The sequence below is a fragment of the Helianthus annuus genome, chromosome 6 (genome assembly GCF_002127325.2).
Source record: "Helianthus annuus cultivar XRQ/B chromosome 6, HanXRQr2.0-SUNRISE, whole genome shotgun sequence".
Taxonomy (NCBI): Eukaryota; Viridiplantae; Streptophyta; class Magnoliopsida; order Asterales; family Asteraceae; genus Helianthus; species Helianthus annuus.
In genome coordinates, this window is record NC_035438.2 from 106,354,609 (window position 1) to 106,375,936 (window position 21,328).

Here is a 21,328-nt window from a genome sequence, read left to right on the forward strand (position 1 = left end):
CAAGATTCATGTTTATGTTCTTTTAGTGTTCATCAAGAAAATCAAACTATTTCATCTTTTAACCACTCAAAATTAGAAGTAACAAAGGTATGAGAGTCTTACTACTAGCTCTATGGCTAGGGATGAACTCTTGAAGATGAAGGTGACAAAGATGGTGGATAAAAGCAAACGGTGAAGGTCCTTCAACTTCCGAAAGCTCCAAGCTTCCTAACTTAGCTCCTTACACCACTAGATCACCTTGGAATGCATGGAAAGTGGTAAGGGATGTTGGGCCGTAAGCTTTAGAGGGAGGAAGAGGGAGTTTTTGTGTTGTGAAGATGATGAAGAAATCATGGTCTCTTATATCCATCTTGTAGCTTTATCCATTGGTTTATGTGTTTTGTAAGTACATTACAAAGATCTAAACAAATCTAGGAAGATTTAAGCAATATCTAGAGAAGATTATATAGTATCTTGCAAGATCATGGAAGATTATGGTGGGACCTTGAACCGATTACTAGCATGGGAGGGTTAAGTGTAAAATTGAACCATATAGTTAGATTAAGGTTCCATTTCAAGTGTTAGTTGCAAGTGTTATTTACTAGATATTTTTAGTGGGGTGTTATGATGTTCGGGATCATAACTAGCTTAGAAATATTAAAACAATGCTTCTAGTATAATTTTGGTGTTTCGGGTAATGTCCGGTTGTTCGGTTAGATACCGTTTCGTTAAAGTGTCAAACTATTCTGTTTAGTGCTTTTTAAGTACCCTTTTATGACACTTTTAATTCCCGACACTTAGGAAAGCATTCAGGACCATTTAGTCATATTTTTTATTGTAATTAGCTTGTTAAAATGCTGAATTTTGCTGAAATATGCAGAATTCTGCACTTTAAGTGGGTTTTAGGCACTTTCCGGCACTTAAACTATCACCTAGTGAAGCAGTTTTATGGTCCTTACTTCCCTACACTCCATACTAGTGTAGAACTGGGTCTCCGGCTCATACTGGGTCTCAAAACACTGTCTGTCTATGTACTGAACATCGTCAGCATTTTTCTGATTTATCCGCTAACTGTGCTAACCGTGCTTTGTGCATCATTTGTGTCACTAAAGTCTGTATGTGAAATGATGTGACAGTATGTAATATGTGATGCACATGTATGTATGATACAGAAATCAGAAAGCAGTTTAAGTCATTAATTGTAATTCAGCACAGTCATTAAGCACTAATCAATATTAATTAATTGTACGGATACATGCAAATTTGGCAGTTGTCACAACTATATAGTAGGTTAGAATCTGGTGTATTAGATTGTTGGAATAAATGTAATGTTTTATTTAATAATATAAAGAAATTATGTTTTTATGAAATCCATATATTGCGTGTCACACCCTCAAATTCCACATGCGGAGTATTACCGCGAGGCGTGCGATTATCCAAGATCTAGCCACTAATTATTTTAAATGTGTTTGATTCGGGTTATCAGTTAAATAGTGTGTTTCTCTCGTCGCGTGTTATTATTTAATAATAATAATAATAATCATAATCATAATCATAATCATAATCATAATCATAATCATCATAATCATCGTAATAATGATAATGATAATGATAATGATAATGATAATGATATGACAATGACAATGACAGTGACAGTGACAGTGACAATAACAATAACAATAACAATAACAATAATAAGAGTAAATTACAAGTTTTGTCCTTTATGTTTGTCTCAAATTTCAGACGTTGTCATTTACCTTTAAAATTGATGAGTTTTGTCCTTAACGTTTCAAAATCCTGCATGTTATGTCCTTTAGGGCAAACCCAGTTAATTTTTTTTTGTTAAATCTGATTACATAAGGGTATATTAGTCTTTTTACCCATTTACTTAAAAATATATTAATAAAAAAATTAAATAAAAAAAATTAATCACCTCCCTCTCTCTCTATACCCCCATCTCTCATTAGTCTACCCCCACCGACCACCGTCAACCCCTGCCTGCACCGTCACCACCACTACCCCCAGCCGCCCCCAGCCGCCCCCACCAACCACTACCTCCGCAAATATCAACACCTCTTTCTCTAGCTTCACTATCCTCTACCGTTTTTATCCATATATATGAAAAAAAATCAATAACCTGAATCACAATTATGGTGCCCTAAATTCCCACCTTCTTCACTACCTTTTTTACTGGTTCCATCATCCCCATTATCTAGAAGCAAAATTGAGCAAACAAATCAAGAAAAGAAACAGGTTTATTCATCATATTAGAACCAGATTCGTCATTTTCATCACTACTGTATGTTTTAGAGATAGAGTAAAGAGAGAAACAGTGATCGAGCTGTCTTTCACCGCCGCACCTTCACCCACCCTGTACCTAACCCACCACCACCGTCGTGCCTTCACCACCGCACCTAACCCACCACCACTGTCGTGCCTTCACCACCGCACCTAACCCACCACCACCGCCGTACCTAACGCGCCGCACCTTCACCCACCCTGTACCTAACCCACCACCACCGATGTGCCTTCACCTCACCACCGCACCTAACCCACCTCAACCACTTGCATCTATTGTTTGAGAGAGAGAAGACATAGAAAGAGGGTTTCAGATTAGAGATTAGAGAGAGAAGAGAGAGAGAGTTTGTTTATATAATGTTTTGTTTTTAAGTTATACAAAATGGCCCTTTAATAAAAGTTATTTACAAACTACCCTCTTCGAAAGGTCAAAGGACAAGAATGCCCTCATGTGCAAGCCCTCATGTGCCTTGCACATGATCAGATTTAACAAAAAAATTAACTGGGTTTGCCCTAAAGGACATAACGTGCAGGGTTTTGAAACGTTAAGGACAAAACTCATCAATTTTAAAGGTAAAGGACAGCGCCTGAAATTTGGGACAAAAATAAAGGACAAAACTTGTAATTTATTCTAATAACAATATTAATAATAATAATAATAATAATAATAATAATAATAATAATAATAATAATACTAAAATACTCATCTCTCGATGATTGGGATCGAGAGTATGGGTTGCCACATTACGCATGTTGAAAAAAATCATGTATGAGTTGAATATAATATAATGTTATTTGTTAACGCATTCAGTCGTCAAGATGTCTTTAAAATGGACTTTGATGTGATAGTTTTAATTTATATTAAAGTTGATTTTGAAAACATTTTTCAAGTGGGTATCAACTTTTTATGTTTTATATTAAAGTTAATTTTGAAAACATTTTTTCAACTTTTTATTAACTTTTTTAATGTAAATAAAAGATGTAAATTCAACTGAAATGTACTTACTCCTTTACATATAATATAACGCAGCTAATTCAACTAAAATTATAATTATAAAAATTTTTACTATTCAAACCATCGAACCACATCAAACATTTCATTTTTTTTAGAAATCACTCATTGACTGTCATTATTCTTCCTTTTTATAATATTTTAACGAACATAATTTTGAATTTGATGATATTTGGAAGCTTAAATATAAGTTTTTAATTTATTTAAAAAATCCATAATTGGTTTTATACTAAATTCACAGGTTAATGAGTATAATAACTATCGATAACTACATAATAATTATCCATAATTAAGTAGGAAAGATAGGTGAGAAAACTAAAATGTAGATAACATAGAATGGTGACAAGCATCCTGAATATCTTCTTTTATTATATAAAGTATATATATAGATATAGATAGAAGTATAAATATATGGTACTCTAGGTTTCTCAATATATTTTAAGTTTTGTACTAGACGGGGAAAGCTACATTTATATTCGGAAAAACAACCAAGCCCAGTATATCCTATAAATAGCAAAGCTATTGGTAGGGTCTAGGGAGGGTATGATGTCGGCAATCCTTATCTCTAATCCCTAAGGATGAAAAGGCTACTTCCAAATAGACCCTCGGCACCAAAACACACAGTAGACAAATACCTAGAACATCAGATGAGTGTGTGTGTGCGTCTCCTGTGCGGCTGGATTCGTATATTGTTGATATGTGTAATGAGGCTTGGGGACGGAGCAGCTATGCTAGGGCTCTCATTGAAATATCAGCTGATCAGGATTTGAAAGGCACTGTAACCATGGCTATTCCTGAATTGGATGGAAACAAATATGTTACCGAGACTATTCGGGTGGAGTATGAATGGGAACCTCCGAGATGTACTCACTACTGTGTGTTTGGGCATGACTCTGAGGAATGTCCTACACGTATTGGCTCAACATCCAAAACTCCTATTAACAGGCCAATAGTAGATGAGGATGGTTTTACTGAAGTTCCGGTTAAGAAGAGTGCAAAGAAGAATGACTTTCAAGTTAATAACCAGAAGCCTAAATTTGAATACAGACCGGTGGATAGGAAGAAAAAGGCCGCTACTTCTCAGCAGGTTTCTACTTCCCATAAAATTCAAACTCATAATCCGTTTTCTGCTCTCGAGTGTGTTGGGAGACGGGGTGTTTCAACTCAAGATAGAAATAAAGGGGGTAGACAGGTTCATGTGGATTTAGATGAGGACGGGGTTGAAGTTGTCTATGATGAAACCAAAGATTCGGGTACATATCCTTCGACTTCTAGTACAGGGGCAAGCACCTCTTCCACAAAGATCTCCAATGGTTAGTTTGTCTTTGGTTCGTCTAAAGGGGCTGCCGGTTCGTGGCAACTTCATCTTCGATGATGGAGGTTGAAGATTTTGGTTATGTATTGTTTTGTCTGCTAGATATCTTTGCATGATGTGTAGTAGGCTAGGTTTGATGTGATGTCATAGGTTCTTTTATGATTGTTGGCTTACATATATGGGGCATGTCCTGTATATGAACTAGTGTGGAATTCATCCTCACTACTTGTACTTATTTGCGGTTTATAATAGATTCACCGGGGTAACCCTTTACCCAAAAAGATATGATATCAGAAACAACCTATAAACATATATATAAGAAGACAGGCAAACCTAAGCCCCAAAGCCACACCTAAAACAAAAATGTACCCTCCCTGGTATGGAACAGGAGTATCAATTTGCCAGTGATGCACCCTAAGACATCAAATTTCTAGACAGTCGAAGAAGCATGTATCTGAAACGTTTTTGCATGGTTACAGCTAGTCTTTGGTTTTTCCTAGTACCTAGAGACGAAAGTATATGTATATGTATATATATGCCCTCTTTTGATCACGACCTACCCTCCAGTCCAGTCACTTGTATCCTCCTCACTTTGTTCCAGCAGCGTAATTCTTGCAGTTTCTACGAGCAAAACACAAGAACCCCCCTCACACAAACTACGCAGGCTAGGAAACAAAAAGTCATATATATTAATTAATATTTACTAAATATGGCATAATATGGGTCAGTATGGGTTTTTAATAATTGACAATGGGTTAACTTGGGTGAATAATATTAATTAAGAGGGTCAATCTGGGTTATTTTAAAAGTATAAAAAGTTTCATTTACGGGTCCAATTGGGTTGAAAAATTAGAACGGGTCATTAGGGTTGAAACACAACAAAACCACGGATGAACAACATCAATACATCATCTTCAATCTTCAACCTCTCCTTCAAGAAATCCTTCTTCGCTCGTTAATCTCTCGGTCTACATCAACGATTTCTTCGCATCGAATCAGACACAGGTTCAAAACCCTAATCTTTGCTTCTTTTGTACCAAATTAGAGTTGAACTTGATGTTTTCTGCGTGTTAATCGAACAATTGAAGAACATGCAATACACATTGACAGGTATCACTAAGATTACGAAAGCAAATACTATTATCTAACCTGTTTTGTTAGAAAAGTGAATCATTTGTTCGAAATGGGTTTGCCATGATTCTTGTCAATTTGTTTTGATTTTGTTGAAAGATGTTAAAATCTGATGCATTTGTTTCTGGGTGTTGTTCTTCATCTCTGATTTATAAGATGGGATTTGTTTTTTTTTTTTTAATTTTAAATTAATACAAATCAGTTATGAATATAGACATTTGCTTACATGGGTGTGATTAGATTTAATTTATTTAATTCAGTTTTGGATCTGTTTGTTAATCTTTTACTAGTTTTGTTGTATTTGATTTTGATTAATATTTATATGTGAATCACCTTAATTTTGGGGAAATTTTTTTGATCTGATCTCATATGGTTTCTGCTCTTTAGTATTATGATAGCAAGTTTTGATTTTTAATTAAGTTATATAAAATTGGAGCTCCGGCAGATTGTTAAGGCCACCGGAGGTTGGTTTTCCGGCTTGAAAGGCAGGGCTGGAATCAAGTCTGCTGACAAGAACGGAAACGGATATGTCGATGAGTGCGAGATTGAAAATCTAATCCAGTTTGCTCAAAAGGAATTGGGTGTTAGAATCATACCATACTAACATATGCATATGTAAACTGATATCTCTTTATTTTTTGTGTAAATAACAAGAGTTCTGAAACTTGTATGATTCCGTCTGTATTTTGAATTTGCATTTGCATTAATGTTTCAGTTATATATTTAGAAAAAGATAATGTTGATTTTAGAATATGAAGGTACATACCCTGGATGAATGATTATTTTAGTGTTATAAATTTCGACAGTTTACGTAGTTCTAATGGCAGTCTTTGTTGACCTTCTTCAACAACAGCACCAGTATTACCTGAAGAAGCCCACTTTTTTGACCCGAACCCGTCCCGACCCGAACCCATTCTAATGCCAGGTCTAGTTATTTAGCATTTAGGTTACTGTTTTCAAACAACTAACTATCCCAATTTCAGGGAGGTGGGCGGAGGATCGGATCAATGCGTTCTTTTAGGAACAAATTCCACATAACTGCATCAGGCGCCCAAGAGTCCAAGAATAAGATTAAAATGCTCGATTTTGCTAGATTGAGATTTATAATTGCCTGTTTATGTTTAGCAAAAGACTTTTGTGTTTGTTGATGCTGGAAAACTTGATTGTTTTCTTCAGTATTGGATTGTTCTGGCGAGAGAAATGATCAAAACTGGACTATTGTCATTTTGGCAACATGTAGCAAGTAGCTAGGGACATCTGAATGATATGCTTAAAGTTCTGGATGCAATAGTGTTATCTGCAACAGATTTATTAATACTTGTAACTGGAAACACTGGCATTTGTATAATGTTTTTGCATTGTTCAATGAATTCAAATACAGGTTGGGTTTGGCCTCTGCAAAGATGCAAGGAAAAAGCTTTTGTTAGAAACCATGATTCTTCAAGTTTCCAGGAAATGATCACAAAAACAAATCATTATGTCGAATTTAACAATAACTTTAAAAAAACCCTCCATAAATTATAAAGAACAAGTTGCACATTAGCTTGTAAGGCCAACTGGTGCAAGGTACTACGATGCGTTTTGATCCCAAAATCCGATGCTTTTCCATCACCGCATCGCGCATTTCTTAACCAAGATTTGTATGTGTCAATTTACACCAAATGTGTAAACAAAAAAAGTGTCAAATGAGTCGAAAATTAAACATTGGTATAAAAGACATGGGTTAAATGGGTCAAAAATTTATTTTCAAATCAATACTTAACACACCTACATCTTTTTAATCAAATAAGTCAATTAACACTTAAAAAGTCATTTTTGTAATCATAAGACGGTAATTATTAACAAAAAAATGTAAAAAATTTAACCAAACAGGCCGATTATAAAAGTACAGCTTTTTCAACAAAAAAAAAAAGGTACCTCTTTGTTGAGACTGTTTCTGCTTATAATCAAAGCACAGAAGTGTACCTTTTACTGCAAGGGAAAATCTTTTGTTAATAACGACGATTCTTGCAGTTTGCAGAAAATGATAACGAAGAAAAACTATAACGTCAATTCTGAAAACAACTTCAAAAGTATATATTTTAAAAATTCCTCAATAAATTCTAATTTTAAAAATTCCTCAATAAATTCTAAAGAACAAGCTGCACATTGCCTGTGAGGCTAATTTTATTGGTATAAGTGCAATTTAAACCAATTTACTTATGGACGGGTCAAGCGTGTAAAATCAAATATAGCAATAAACAACAAGGGTCAAATGGGTCGGACGAACATCAAATATTGGTAATTAAAGAAACGAGTCAAATAGGTCGAACGTCGCAAAATGTATATTTAACGCTTAACACCATCTGAATCATTTTAATCAACTAACTCAACCTGCCCAACTTATATTTTGAGTAAAATTGAAGTTCAAATTAGTTTCTTTGACCTCAAACTAAAAAGGTACCTCTTTGTTGAGACCTTCAACTGCTATTCAGCAATTAAACGGTAAGGATTCATCCAAGAGGCTTGGACATTGTGCTGTCAACTTACACGGTAAACCACCCTGACATAAATCAAAATTTATCATCAGGCACAAATCCCCTCTGCAGCATTTGATCATGATACCGAAACGCTTCCTTCATGTTCTCTTGTGACACATGACCATTTATCAGCGATATAAACGTACTTCTGTCAGGATCTAAACCCTTTCCGATCATCTTCCCGTAAATCATATCCGCTTCATTCATCCTCCCCTGTTTACAGAACCCATTAAGAATCACATTATATGTAACAACATTGGGCGACAACCCTTGACTTTCCATTTTGTTGACCATGTCAAAAGCCTGGTCCATTTGATCTTCCATCAAAAACCCGTGTATAAGAGTGTTAAACGTAATATTATCAGGAGTGATACCACTAGAAGCCATTCTATCAAAGAATTTAGCTGCATCTACAGGTAATCCAGACCTACAGTATCCCTTAATAATGGTGTTACACGTCACAATTGTCGGTTTAATCCCGTTACCAATCATCTCATCCCAAATCCTCAACGCCTCTACTACACGACCCTTGGTACAAAACCCGTTAATTAAAATGCTGTATGTAATATGATTAGGAAAAATACTTTTGGATATCATATTGTTCCATAAATCTTTAGCTTTTTCCATATCACCGTCCCTGCAGAACCCGTCAATCAAAACATTATACGTTACAACATCTGGTTTTAAATTCCTTTGTCTCATTGATTCAAATAAAGTTACAGCTTTATTCATGTTTCCTCCCTTGACATACCCATTAATCAGTGTCGTGAACGTGTAAAAGTCTGGATGTATGCCTCTTTCGGTCATCTCATAAAAAAGTTTATCCGCTTCCTGGATCATTTTATTTTTGCATAACCCGTTCAAAAGAGTATTGTATGTCACCACATCCAAAACACACCCACGATCCACCATTTCATTGCGCATCTTCATTGCCTCCGAGATCACACCATGTTTGCAAAACGCATCGATTAAAATCGTATAAATAACATTATCGGGTACCAAACCAATACTTTTCATGTCCTTGAAGTAAGCTAAAGCGCGATCAAGGTTGGTGCTTCTTGAAAACAACCCAATAAGGGAGCTGTAAGTAACAAAATCCGGAACAATGTTTTTCTGCAACATTTCATTATAAACACTTTCGGCTTCCAATACATGGTGTTTTCTACAGCATTCAACTAACAAGGTGTTGTAGGTAGCAACATCCGGAGTCAACCCGATACGAAACATTTCTTTAACAATCTCTTTGGCTCTTTCAAAACTCCTATTCCTACACACACCTTTCAAAACAGCATTATACGCGTATAGCCCTGGTTCCAGCCCATTACTTCGCATAGCATCCATAAGTTGAAAAGCTTCATCAACAAGGCCCACACCAGAATAAGCACTGATTAACGTGTTATACGTCACAATGTCAGGTGAAACACCCTTGGCCTGAAATCCCATCAAGAAAGTCTTGACTTCATCAAACTTGTGCTCTTTACATATCGTGTTAACCATGATATTCATGGTATAATTGTTCATTTGAACTCCACTTGAAAGCGTCTCATGGTATACCTCCCAGGCGAAATCTACCCACCCGATTTTCACAAGGCCACCAAGAAGACTATTGCAGGCGTTTATCGGAACAGAAATCCCCCTGCTTCTAACAACCTTAAAAACCTCGACACCTTCCCTTAGCTTCCTAGATTGCACATATGTTCGAATCAACAAATCAAAGACAAGAGGAGTGGAGCCACATGTGGATATCAAAGAGTCTACAATCTGGGTCCGGGAAACGCCGCTTTTCCGAATCATTCTAAGCAATAAAGACTGGGCATCGGAGGGCCTCCGGTTCCCGGTGAGTTCGTGAACCGAGGCGCTCAAGGAGAGCAATGAATGCTTAAATTTGGGATGATGAGAGGCAACGAATTGTTGAGGCAGTTGTAAATTATGGCGACATGAAGAAGGGGTTAGCTTACCCTCTTTCAGAATGTTAAATGTGGAGAGGGGTTTTGGAAGATAAGTTGCCATCAAGAGAACGGGGGGTGGGTTGAAAATCAAATGGAAAAACTGTTTGTTGTTGGCTTCCAAATCTTTCCACTTTATTAGTTTGGGGCTTCCTTACGAGTATGTATGTTATTACGGGTCGGAGTACACACGTAACTAGAGTAAAATGCACCGATAGTTTTTATGGTTTGTCAAAATAACACCTTTAGTTCCCAACATTTGAAAATTACACACATGCTCTCCGTGGTTTGCTCGGTTATTACTCAGAGAATCCCTAGAGTGGATGGAGGTTAGTTTTCTCTGTTAAGTGGATGTAAATTGACTAAAATGTCCTTATCATTCACCACCCCCCAATTGAAGCATATGTGTCCCACTTTTTATCCACCCCACCACCCCTTCCCTTTTATTTCTATCCTCTCTGTTCACCAGAATTCCACCACCACCTCCAACCTCCTAACAATTGAGGGGTTTTATGGTGGTGGTGGGATTCTGATGAACGAGAAAGGAGAGAAAGAAAAGGGAGGGGGTGGTGAGATGGGTAAAAAGTGGGACCCATATGTTTTAATTGGGGGTGGTGAATGATAAGGGCATTTTAGTCATTAACTTTCACTTAACAGAGAAAACTAACATCCATCCACTTTAGGGACTATCCGAGTAACCACCGAGCAAACCACAGGGAGCATGAGTGTAATTTTCAAAAGTTGGAGACTAAAGGTGTTATTTTGACAAACCACAGGGACTATCCATGCATTTTACTCCATGTAACTATTATTGAGTTACTTTGTAAAATAATGACCGAGACTAGGGTTCGGTTACGTACTTCATTTGTTTCGGCTGGTTGGGAGCGGCTGCGTGGTCGGACCAGAGGAAGAAGAGAGCAGGGAGGGAGGGCATCTTAATAAGCACCGAGAATCTAGACCAAAGTTCATGTTTTTCACCTTATGCAAGATATGGAGAGTAGTTGGAAAAAGGAACGACAGAGACGCGCGTAGTTGCAGTCTAAAGGTCAATCGAAGACACAATTGTTGTTGGTTGTAGATAAAGAATTGCAAGAGTTTTATCGAAATAGACACTCTCGGTGGATACCTGTTAAGTCACTAAGCGTTCTCAACCTTCTCCTCATTGGCTTCGCTTCTAGTTTCATTTCGATGCCACTATCGCAACCTGCCGAAGGGGGCCCCTTGACGATTTTAACTAGATGATGTCGGCTCTTACCGAGTAGCCCTACCAGCCATACCCATCGGTTGACCCGAACGAACGCTTTCAAAGATGAGGCAAGGTATGTGTTTTGTTGTTGTATATTTTTTTTAGTTATTTTGTTTTTTTAATTTTCTTTTTGTACTTTGTTTAGTAGTTAAATGAACTTTGTGGGTGTGTTCTTTATATAACCCTCACGAGACCTACTCGTCCTCCCAAGCTTTCGGAAGGTTTAAAAGGGCTTGTTGCATACGTTAAATGCAACCGTGATTCCTACGAAAGTGAGTTAGGTTTGTTGCTGTAAAAAAAAAATTTCCACAAAATCAAAGTTGAATAAAAACATGGCTTGGTAAATTCTTTATTAAAATGGCAAAAATGGTTTAACTAATAAGTTTTGATGGTTATGAGAAGCTTGCTTCTACACAAGGGTTAAGACTTGTAGATACACTATGTTCATGAGGACAACCATTTTCATTGAAGAACAAATAGCACACGAGGAATGAGTGAAAACCATGTGCATTTGTTTCTTTTATGGATTTGTGAATACGTGCTAGAGCGCCTTCAATTGGAGGTTTAGACACACCTTGAAAACCATGTAGATGTTAGGTTTCTAAAAATGAGAGAGAAAGGGGACAAAGATATGTCCAGCATTTCGAACTTTAGTTGGAAAAGTATGTAAGTAGAGAACAAAGGGGAAATAGAAAAAGAGAAACGGACGCCGATGCTTAGATGGCGGTGTCTAATGGTGTCCAAATGGAGCTCAGATGGCGGTGTCCATGGTGTCCAAATCGTGCAATCAGTTTGGAGGTGCTATTAATGTTTGTTTTATTTCTTAAGTTAATTACAAGTTTTAACCTTTATCTATGTATCCTTCTTCTGGCGGTGTCCTTTGATGCAAAAATTGACGAGTTTTGTACAATGTTTTGAAATCTTGCACGTTATGTCCTTTTGAGCCTAACCCAGTTAATTTTTTTTGGTTAAATCTAGTCACCCATGGATATTTTAGTCTTTTTACCCTAGTTATTTAATTTCATTTAAAAAACACAAAATGATTTAGAAATCAACAACCACCATTACCACTACCCACCCTCTTCCTCCACCACCACCACCACCACCCTTCATCATCTACAACCACCATCACCAACACCCTCCACCATCACCAACACCCTCCACCATCACCACCACCTCCCACCATCTCCAAATCAACTCAATAACCTAAAACCCCCAAAACCAACCGCCCCTAACACCACCTAATTGAACTACGATCAAAGCACTTGCAATCTATTTGGATATCACTTGAAGAATCGAGGATGGTTTGATGAATCAGAATGACACAAACTCCCAATAAACGCTCCATTACCGCTTGCAATCTATTTAGCTATCTCTAGGTCGAATTCAGGAACATGAGCTTGATGAACCATTACCGCCAGTAATGACAATCGAAACCAGATGATTCTAGACATGGGCCGATGTTTTCCCATAATCTTTTCTTTAAACTTTTCGAATATATTTTCCTAATGGAACCATCACAAACCAGTGAATATAATCAAAACCAGTGAAGACGAACCATCACAAACCGCCACTAACCCACCTTCACCCACCACCTCAGCCACCCATCACCCACCCACCTCCCACAGCCACCCGCCATCAACCTACCTCCCACAACCACCGTCCCTAACCCACCTCCCACAACCACCGCCGTCCCTAACCCAACACAACATCCACCCTTCACCCACCACCCAACGTCTCCCCATAAACACCCACCACCCGACGTCCCGACGTCGCCCCACAGCCGCCATCAACCCACCAACCCCTCCCCACCACTGGATTTTCGAGAGTGAGAAGAGAGAGATGTACTTTCAAATTACGTTAGAGAGAGAAAAGGGAATTTGAGATTAGAGAGAGGGGGAGAGAGTTTATATAACCCTTTTATTTTTTTACTTTTGTATAAAATAGCCCCTTAATAAAAGTCCTTTACACAATAGCCGAGAAGGTGAAATGACAAGAATGTCCTCATGTGCAAGACACATTACCATACTTAACCAAAAAATCTAACTGGGTTAGGGCTAAAAGGACATAACGTGCAGGATTTTATAACGTTGAGTACAAAGCTCGTCAACTTTAGCGCCGAAGGATACCGCTTGAAAAAGGGTGTTAGCATAAAGGATAAAACTTGTAATTTACTCTATTTCTTAATACATTTGAGAGAGAATGAGAAAGCTTATGTTGGTTTAATAAATTAGGTGGTGACAATGTTTAATTAAAACATGTTAAGTTTCAAGTTCAAGAATAAAAAAATACAACGAGGTTTATGCCCCGCCAGCGAATATTTCTCAGTTTGATAACATATACGTCTGTGTTTCGGATACTTGTACATACTACTCATAACACAATCTCAATAAAAATTACATCGATACGTAGATAAGAATACGGTCGTCAAAGAATTTTTTTTTAACTAAGTTTAGGAATTGTAGAGTAACTTTATTAAAGTCCAAGAGTAGCAATTTTTGTCCACTAATAGCAGACAGTCACTATTTGCCCAGGTTGATTCGCCATGGTAACAAGCGAAAAAGGCTAAAAAATGAAATACTAAAAGGAATAAAAGTAGAGAGACTAAACATATATATACTAACAAAGTTAAAGCAAAAGGACTAAACACACATTTACACAAATATAACCAATAAAAAAAGTTCTTTTTTTACAATAAAAGGGCTAAAGCCGTATATTTGCAAAGTTAAAGGTTTAAAAGTAAAACACAATATTTAAACAAAAAAGGCCACGACCAATGAGCTGCCTGGCATTATTCCCAGCCATGGCCTTTTGTGAAGGGACTAGACATGTATCCTACCAAACTTGAAGCATATAGACTAAACACGTATTTACACAAAATTAACCAACAAAAAGAAAGCTTTTTAATATTAGAGAGGCTAAAGACGTATATTAACGAAATTAAAGGTTTAAAAGTAAAAATTAAAAAAAGGCCACGGCCAATGAAGAAGTGCCAGACAGCTACCTTACACCATTCCCTGGCATGGCCTTTAAATATATAGGTAATGTAGAAGGCAAACCTCAACTCATTTATTAGAACCTGTTTTCACCACTATGAGTAAGATTTTACTAGATATGTTCGTTTGTTGTTACAACCTGTTTTCAACTTCATTACACCTCATCTACCCCCGTTTGACTCGTTTAGATAAGTGGATTACACAATCTTATGTGCGACTGAGTTAGCGGGTCAAGGTTGACACCTAAAGCCAAAACATGCAATTCCATCAAAAAATAAAGTACATTTTTTGGTCATGGCAATAAATGAGAGCTTCAACCTCATGCATGAAAGTTTAAAATAACAAAGAAACAGGCAAAGAGTAGCACAAACCAAATATAAAATGAGATGACTGCACCACAATTGCAGGTCATTCTGCTTCCCAAACAAAAACATAAAAAAACAAGTAACCAAATTTACCTAAGCTTACTTTTTATTGTTTTAAATATCCAAGCAACTCTCCCTCTCAGTAGGACTTCCCACAGTGTATCAAGCTCCCAGCACCAAGAAAAAGACCAAAAATTGCAGCACTACCAAGTGTTGTTTGTCCAATATATCTGATCTTCATAAGTCCAGGAACCTACATTTTCATTATAAAATATATAAATAAATAAATATACAGAGAACCACTTTTTAAATAGAAAACTGCGAAAACCACGCAATACTGTGAAACATACTGCTTTAGTGATTTAAGGGAGACATATTAGTCTTGTGTGTTAAAATTAAAGCAAAAGGTACAAAGTATTTTAGAGAGTTGGCTGCACTCTTTATAATCGAACTCAGAATGTCAGTGGCGAAAAGTTCCATATATAACACTACTGAGCGAAAAGTTCGGGGAGTCCACCAGACCCCCCCCCCCCAAAGCCGCGCCACTGCAGAATGTTCAACATAAACTAACTTTTGGAGGCTTATGAATGAATATACGTTACACAAAACCGTACACTGCATCAGGTTATACATTTATAACATGCATCTTTTATTTCAAGAAAAAAGAAAGGCCTTTCTTGTTTAAAAAAGTTGGGCATGGTGCTGGACCTGTTTTACATTTTAACAAACTCCATATAATTTGCAGTAACACGTTTCACATGAATAAAAGCCAAAAGTGAACAGTCGATGCTAATGATGGTTATTGTGCAACTACCATTTGACAAAAATCCAAAAGTAGTAGGAAAACGCGAGTTAATAAGAATACTAATAAAAATAATCGACTTTATAACCTAGAAGCTTTGGGAACAATATAAGATCATACCTTGAACTTAACAGCCTCATAAGTTCCATATACAGCACCTATTAGATAAAAAAACTCTGATTAATAATTCAAACATTTAACCAGTTCATAGAATAGACTGATTTGAAAGTTGTGATTAGTGAAGTAAAACATAGCAAGGAGTAAGCTAAAAAAAGCAGTATTGCAAGAGGATTGTGCCTATCATACATACATACATACATACATACATACATATACTTTTCATCTTTCCTATTATTGAGCCTTTTTTGGCTCTGGTTACGCCTTGAGGGTTATGATGGGGAGCAAACATTAATGCCAAAGGTTTAGTGACCCAAAGAATTCCATCCCACAAGTAGCAAATTTAGTGTACATACAAATTAGAGGGGTCGGTCTAATAGGGTTCTTGCTCCAGTTTATAGGGCATATAATAAATAAATAAATAGGGTTCTTCATCTTCTTCTTACTGCAGCTTAGATTAAATTGAGTTTGTAGATCAAATAACAAGGGTGCATCAAAAGTATTCACCGATGAACATTTAAAAAGGGGCCTTGAAACTAATTCATCATACAATCGGAAGGATGAATGAACTTACCGACGGCGCCTCCAACAGCACCGCCGACGGCGACTCCGGCGGTTACTCTGGCTAGACAGCTATCTTTTGCCATTCTCTCTCTTTCTGCGGTGGAGGAGAACAAGGGTTACTTAGGTTTAGGGGGTGTTTGGGATTCCTTTTTAACCTATAACTTATCAAAAGTCCTTCTCAAAAGTGAGAAGTTAGAATTTCTAACTTCTCAACTTCTCCTTTCTTTTAAGCTTTTAAGGCATAAAAGGACTTTTCCAAAGGCATAAAAGGACTTTTCCAAAAAAGTGTTTGGTATTCCTTCTAACTTTTTAGAAGTTAATAAGTCAAAAAGCCTCCAAAAGTCCTTTTTAAAAGGAATCCCAAACATGCACTTAACTTTCACAACACAACTACTTTGATGGATGGTGGTGTTCTCTTTTTCTTTTCTTTTTTTTCCTCTTATTTACACTCAACCCCGATTTTTTAAAATCCATTCCTAATTAGTGATATTATATGCATTGTTATCCAAGAAATTCCTTTAAAAAAACAACGCATGCTTTAACTTTAAATATACTAATAATAATTCTTTTTTAGAGGCCGGTTATCGTCAATAGGCCTAATCGTACATTACGTACACTATAACCACAACCGTCAGATCATCTCATTTAAACCCCGTGCTTAACTAATTTATGTCATTAAATTAATCAAATTAAAATATTTATATGAAACCGCCAAGGTTAAAATCGTCCATTGCGAAATCAAAACCCCTGATAATCAGCAAAGAATACTCACAATCATATCGTAAACCCAAATTCAAAACATTGCATTCTTCTTCCCCCAAGTTCCATTCTACTTACCGGTGCGATTCAACGAAGATTGATGAGTTTTGAGAAACGGAGCAAGGGCAACAAAGATAGACCACAGTCAAAGAAGATGAATCCACGTATTGAATGACATATGCGATTTTATAATGGGGTTTACAGTTGTTTTGAATGACATATGTGATTTGTATAGTTAGCTTTGTTTAGTAAGGTTTTTGTCTGAAACCTATGGTTTTATAAGATTACGTATTGTTGTTAACTACGATTTTGTTTGGGTTTTTGTCTGGTAAGGTTTTTTTATGAGGTTTTGTATGATTAGGTAGTTTTGGTAGTGGTTAGCTGATACATGTGCGATATTATAGAGGGTTTTGTAAGGGTTTTGAATGACAAATGCGATTTTATACGAATAGCTTTGTTTGTTAAGGTTTTTTGTCTGATGCATGCGATTTTATAAAGTTATTTTGGTCTAAGGCATGCGATTTTATATCATTATGTAGTTTTGGTAGTGGTTAGCTTGTACATGTGAATTTATAAATCATCCATGCGATTTTATATGATTAATTAGTTTTGGTATATGATTAAATGATACATGTGATTTTATAAAGGTTTTTTGTCTGAAGCATGCGATTTATAAGATTAGGTAGTTTTGGTAATGGTTAACTGATACATGTGAATTCATAACTCATTCATGCGATTTTATCAGATTAGTGAGTTTTGTTAAATGGTTAAAGAATACATGCGATTTTATCAGATTTCTGTCTGATAGCATGCGATTTTGTAGAAATAGAGTCTAATGATGACTTTGAAGATCCCATATCACCATTGAAAAATGTGAACAAAAACAAAAAAAAGAAGGGTTGTGGAAGAAAGTTCTGACGATGATGACTTTGTTGAGCCACTGCCAAAAAAGAAGAAAGATGACAAGAGATCTAAAGTACAAACAAAAAACCTTCAAAAAAGGTGGAACAGGGAAAAAAACCAAGCCAGCCGGAACCACCTAGAACAGAACCTAGGGCTTTCTTCGAATACAGCAACGAAGCAATACTGTTAAGATGTCAACCTACATCACCTCATTAACCTAACTCCATTTAACGCTACAAAGAATTGATGTGCCAAATACTAATAAGTTGTTTGTTGGCTAATGTGAAACCTTCCTTGAGAACAGGTGATACAAAGCAAAAAACTGTTCTGCAACAACTGATCCAGAATAAACAGTGCTTTGAATTCTACTCCCTTCAATGGCAAGATATCTAACAATTGCTGCTTCAAACTGCTCAACACTAAGCACTGCTGGATTATAAAGAACTGTTGAAGACTAAACCACTGAAGAAGTCAAAGGTTTGCTGGAAGTCAAAGGACTGATCGACCTTTACTAAAAGTTTGCTAAAGCTTCATCAAAGGTTGAGCTCATCAGAGGTTAGCATCAACAGTGTCTTGTAATCAGTACTTTATTAATGTAGCAGTGTTTAGAGGTTGTTAATGTTGTTAGATGTCACTGTCTCGATGACGTCAGCCAAGATGCCACAGTGGTTAGGATTGTACTATAAATAGACATTGCCTGTACTGTTCTATTAGATCACTTCACACACACTTGCATTTTGTACGAACAATCACTTGTGATCTCAGGCTGAAGGGGAGATAGCAATTCATGCATACGTGATTGAATCATTATGTAATACAATCATTCGACTAAAAGTATTTATGATGAAAGTTGTTCTTCCATTGTTTGTGTTATAAAGTTTTCTTCATTTCCGCTGCAATTATTTCATCGTATTATCTTCTTTCATTAATCATCTTATAAAACAAACACAAACAATTAAACTCAGATCCTAACAATTGGTATCAGAGCATAGGTCAGTCAATCGATTTAAGAATCAATTTGACGTAAAAGATCAGCTCAATATCATTGATACTGTGTTGTTCACATTTGTTGAAAAACAGAGTATTGTTGTGGGTGGAATTCTGAGCCCATATCATGAATTATATCTTGAATATATAATAGCTGTTTACGATCAGGATACCGGACCAGGATATTGGTAACATCCTGATGCAGTATCCTGGTAGTTGCTAACAATTCGCTTGCAGGTTATGGCTGCAAGATCATAACGTTAACGAGGACTCATTCTCTTGAAGACTCGCTCCATTTGGTTGAGAAGTGGACGTTGAAGCCGGAAGACTAGGTCACCAACGTTCCAAAAGGAATATTCCGGAGCACCCCAAGTTTTTAGGAGAGTTTGTTTATTTTTTTGTAACTATATAAATGGATAGCCAGATCTCTAGGTCACACACTACACTACAGCTCTCGAACTCGCACAGTTCTTTCTTACATTTACGCACTAACACTCCACACTAGCAATCATTGTAACACTTAGTGGCGATCTGAGCTATATCCTGCACTGTATCCTGAATATTCAAGCAATAAGAAGAACAAGCCAGCCGACGATTGTCAGCTCCCGAGGTTTTATGCCGGAGATCTAGATTGATCAAGGGTTTTCCTCGTACATCATGTGTCCACTTTTACTTTTTCAGCTCATTGTTTGATTGTGTGTTGAAGGGGTATGGTCCCAAAAACCTTGCACAGGCGCACAGGACCATACCACAACCTTATCCCAAAAACATCTTGAACAAAGACCCTACGCGGCTGCGCAGCGGGCCTAAACATGATTTCGGAAGAAACACTTCAATAATAAAGGAGTATAGTGTGACACCTGTGCCTCCACGGCCATCAAACAAATACCAAACTAATGAAATATTGTATTTCATACTTGGGATTTGTATAAATATGTGAGTCATTTTCACATATCAAATTTTGTTCGATTACGAGCTCTAAATCGCTTTCTAGGGAGTTATACGCGAACTAATGCGTAAACGTAATTAGCTTAACGCAACAAACACTCCGGAACAGTGACATAGGCTTAATATACCTTAAATAACCGTTACATAACTTTGAAATAAGATTTGGAAGGTTTGGTATGTCGAAATCAAGTTTATTCGCTTACAGGGACTAATTTCGACAAACTACGAAAGTATGCCGATTCGTACTGTAACGGACAATCCGGAACATGACCATAAGTTAAACATACCCTAAAATATCCTTTACATAGCTTAGAAATAGGCTTTGAGGGGTTCAGTGTGCTAAAATAATTTTTTTTGTCTTTCAGGGACTAAAAGCGTCAAAAAGTGCATAAGTTTGCATTTTCGCGCATATCTTACGTTCTGAATACATCTGGACATCCAAAAATTTTTGTAATCATTAAAATATTTTATTTTAGTGATTGGCATGATAAAATTTAATTCGTCGCGTAATTTGGATCGTTTTTGCATTCGTTACGATTTCCGTCGTAATTAACCGAACAACGCAACCGTACGACCAAACGTACCGACATCCGAGATACTTTTGAGCACATTTCAAGTTCCCTATACTTTAACTTTATTTTAGAGCCTTTAAATGGGGTTAACGGGGCTTAAAAGTGCCAAAAACCAAGTTTTACAAGTGTAGGGACCATTTTTGAAATTTCTGACAGATACATTGAACTTGGTCCATTTTTGAGGTTTTGATGGTTTTAACCCAAGGTTTTGCACTCTATGTGCTGGAATTTGATGGTTTTATGTATTCCCATGGTTTTGAAAACCATGTGCCCACTTGTAAGGTTAAGATCAAAGCACGATTTGCGAGAAACGATCATAACGGTTCTCCGAAATCTATATATACCCCTTCCATTTCATTTGCAAACTCACCTTTGATCTGATTTTGTTCTCTAAGTTGAAGTTATACACTTCATACCTGAGAATAATTAGATCAAACCTCCATTTCTTGGACCCGTTGTAAGTATTCTTTCGTTCTTTTACGCATTTTAATCGTGAAAGTCAAACAAGTGTTTGACTTTCAGCTTTGACCAGTCAATGGTCAACACAAAGTTCGTTTGAACTTTGTAACGTGAGCGTAATCACGATGGTCATAGTCCTTTGTGACTATACTTACTGATTACCACGTTATTTAGGCGTAGTGACGAGTCGTAGTTTCGGTCAAAATGCGTATTCTTGCGTATTTTGCAGCCAAACTACTTTTAGGTATCAAGACCCTTTGTTTTGATACCAAACTTGTTTTCAAACCTCGTTAAACATGTTTTAACATGTTTAGCTCGTCACTTTAGGTTTAATGCTTATATAGGGTCGTAAGATAAGCGATCTAATCAACCGCTTAGACTTTCGAACCCAACCCGTTTGTTCAATCATT

The 21,328-nt window shown here is 36.7% G+C and overlaps 2 protein-coding genes and 1 long non-coding RNA gene across 5 annotated transcripts; 1 reads left to right on the forward strand and 2 right to left on the reverse strand.

The window, feature by feature from the left end:
• Positions 1-5,403: 5,403 nt before the first annotated feature.
• LOC110865799 lies at positions 5,404-7,052 on the forward strand. Its single transcript, XR_004861150.1, has 2 exons — positions 5,404-5,609; positions 6,181-7,052. It is a non-coding gene; the product is annotated as an uncharacterized LOC110865799 (long non-coding RNA).
• LOC110865798 (pentatricopeptide repeat-containing protein At5g01110) lies at positions 6,438-10,332 on the reverse strand. Of its 3 annotated transcripts, XR_002550972.2 has the most exons (3): positions 8,179-10,332; positions 7,653-7,706; positions 6,438-7,130 (listed from the first exon to the last, which is right to left on the reverse strand). XR_002550972.2 is itself a non-coding variant. In XM_022115121.2 (2 exons), the coding sequence occupies exons 1-2, from the start codon at positions 10,262-10,264 to the stop codon at positions 8,288-8,290; spliced, it is 1,863 nt and encodes a 620-aa protein (XP_021970813.1). In that variant the 5' UTR covers positions 10,265-10,332; the 3' UTR covers positions 8,013-8,287. The 3 variants fall into 3 exon arrangements, 1 of the variants encoding a protein (XP_021970813.1); XR_002550973.2 differs by lacking the exon at positions 7,653-7,706; XM_022115121.2 differs by lacking the exons at positions 6,438-7,130; positions 7,653-7,706 and having other exon boundaries at positions 8,013-8,891; positions 9,006-10,332.
• A 4,372-nt stretch (positions 10,333-14,704) lies between these two features.
• Positions 14,705-16,748, reverse strand: LOC110865797 (reactive oxygen species modulator 1). Its single transcript, XM_022115120.2, has 4 exons — positions 16,663-16,748; positions 16,301-16,416; positions 15,730-15,767; positions 14,705-15,060 (listed from the first exon to the last, which is right to left on the reverse strand). The coding sequence occupies exons 2-4, from the start codon at positions 16,371-16,373 to the stop codon at positions 14,947-14,949; spliced, it is 225 nt and encodes a 74-aa protein (XP_021970812.1). The 5' UTR covers positions 16,374-16,416; positions 16,663-16,748; the 3' UTR covers positions 14,705-14,946.
• Positions 16,749-21,328: the final 4,580 nt, after the last annotated feature.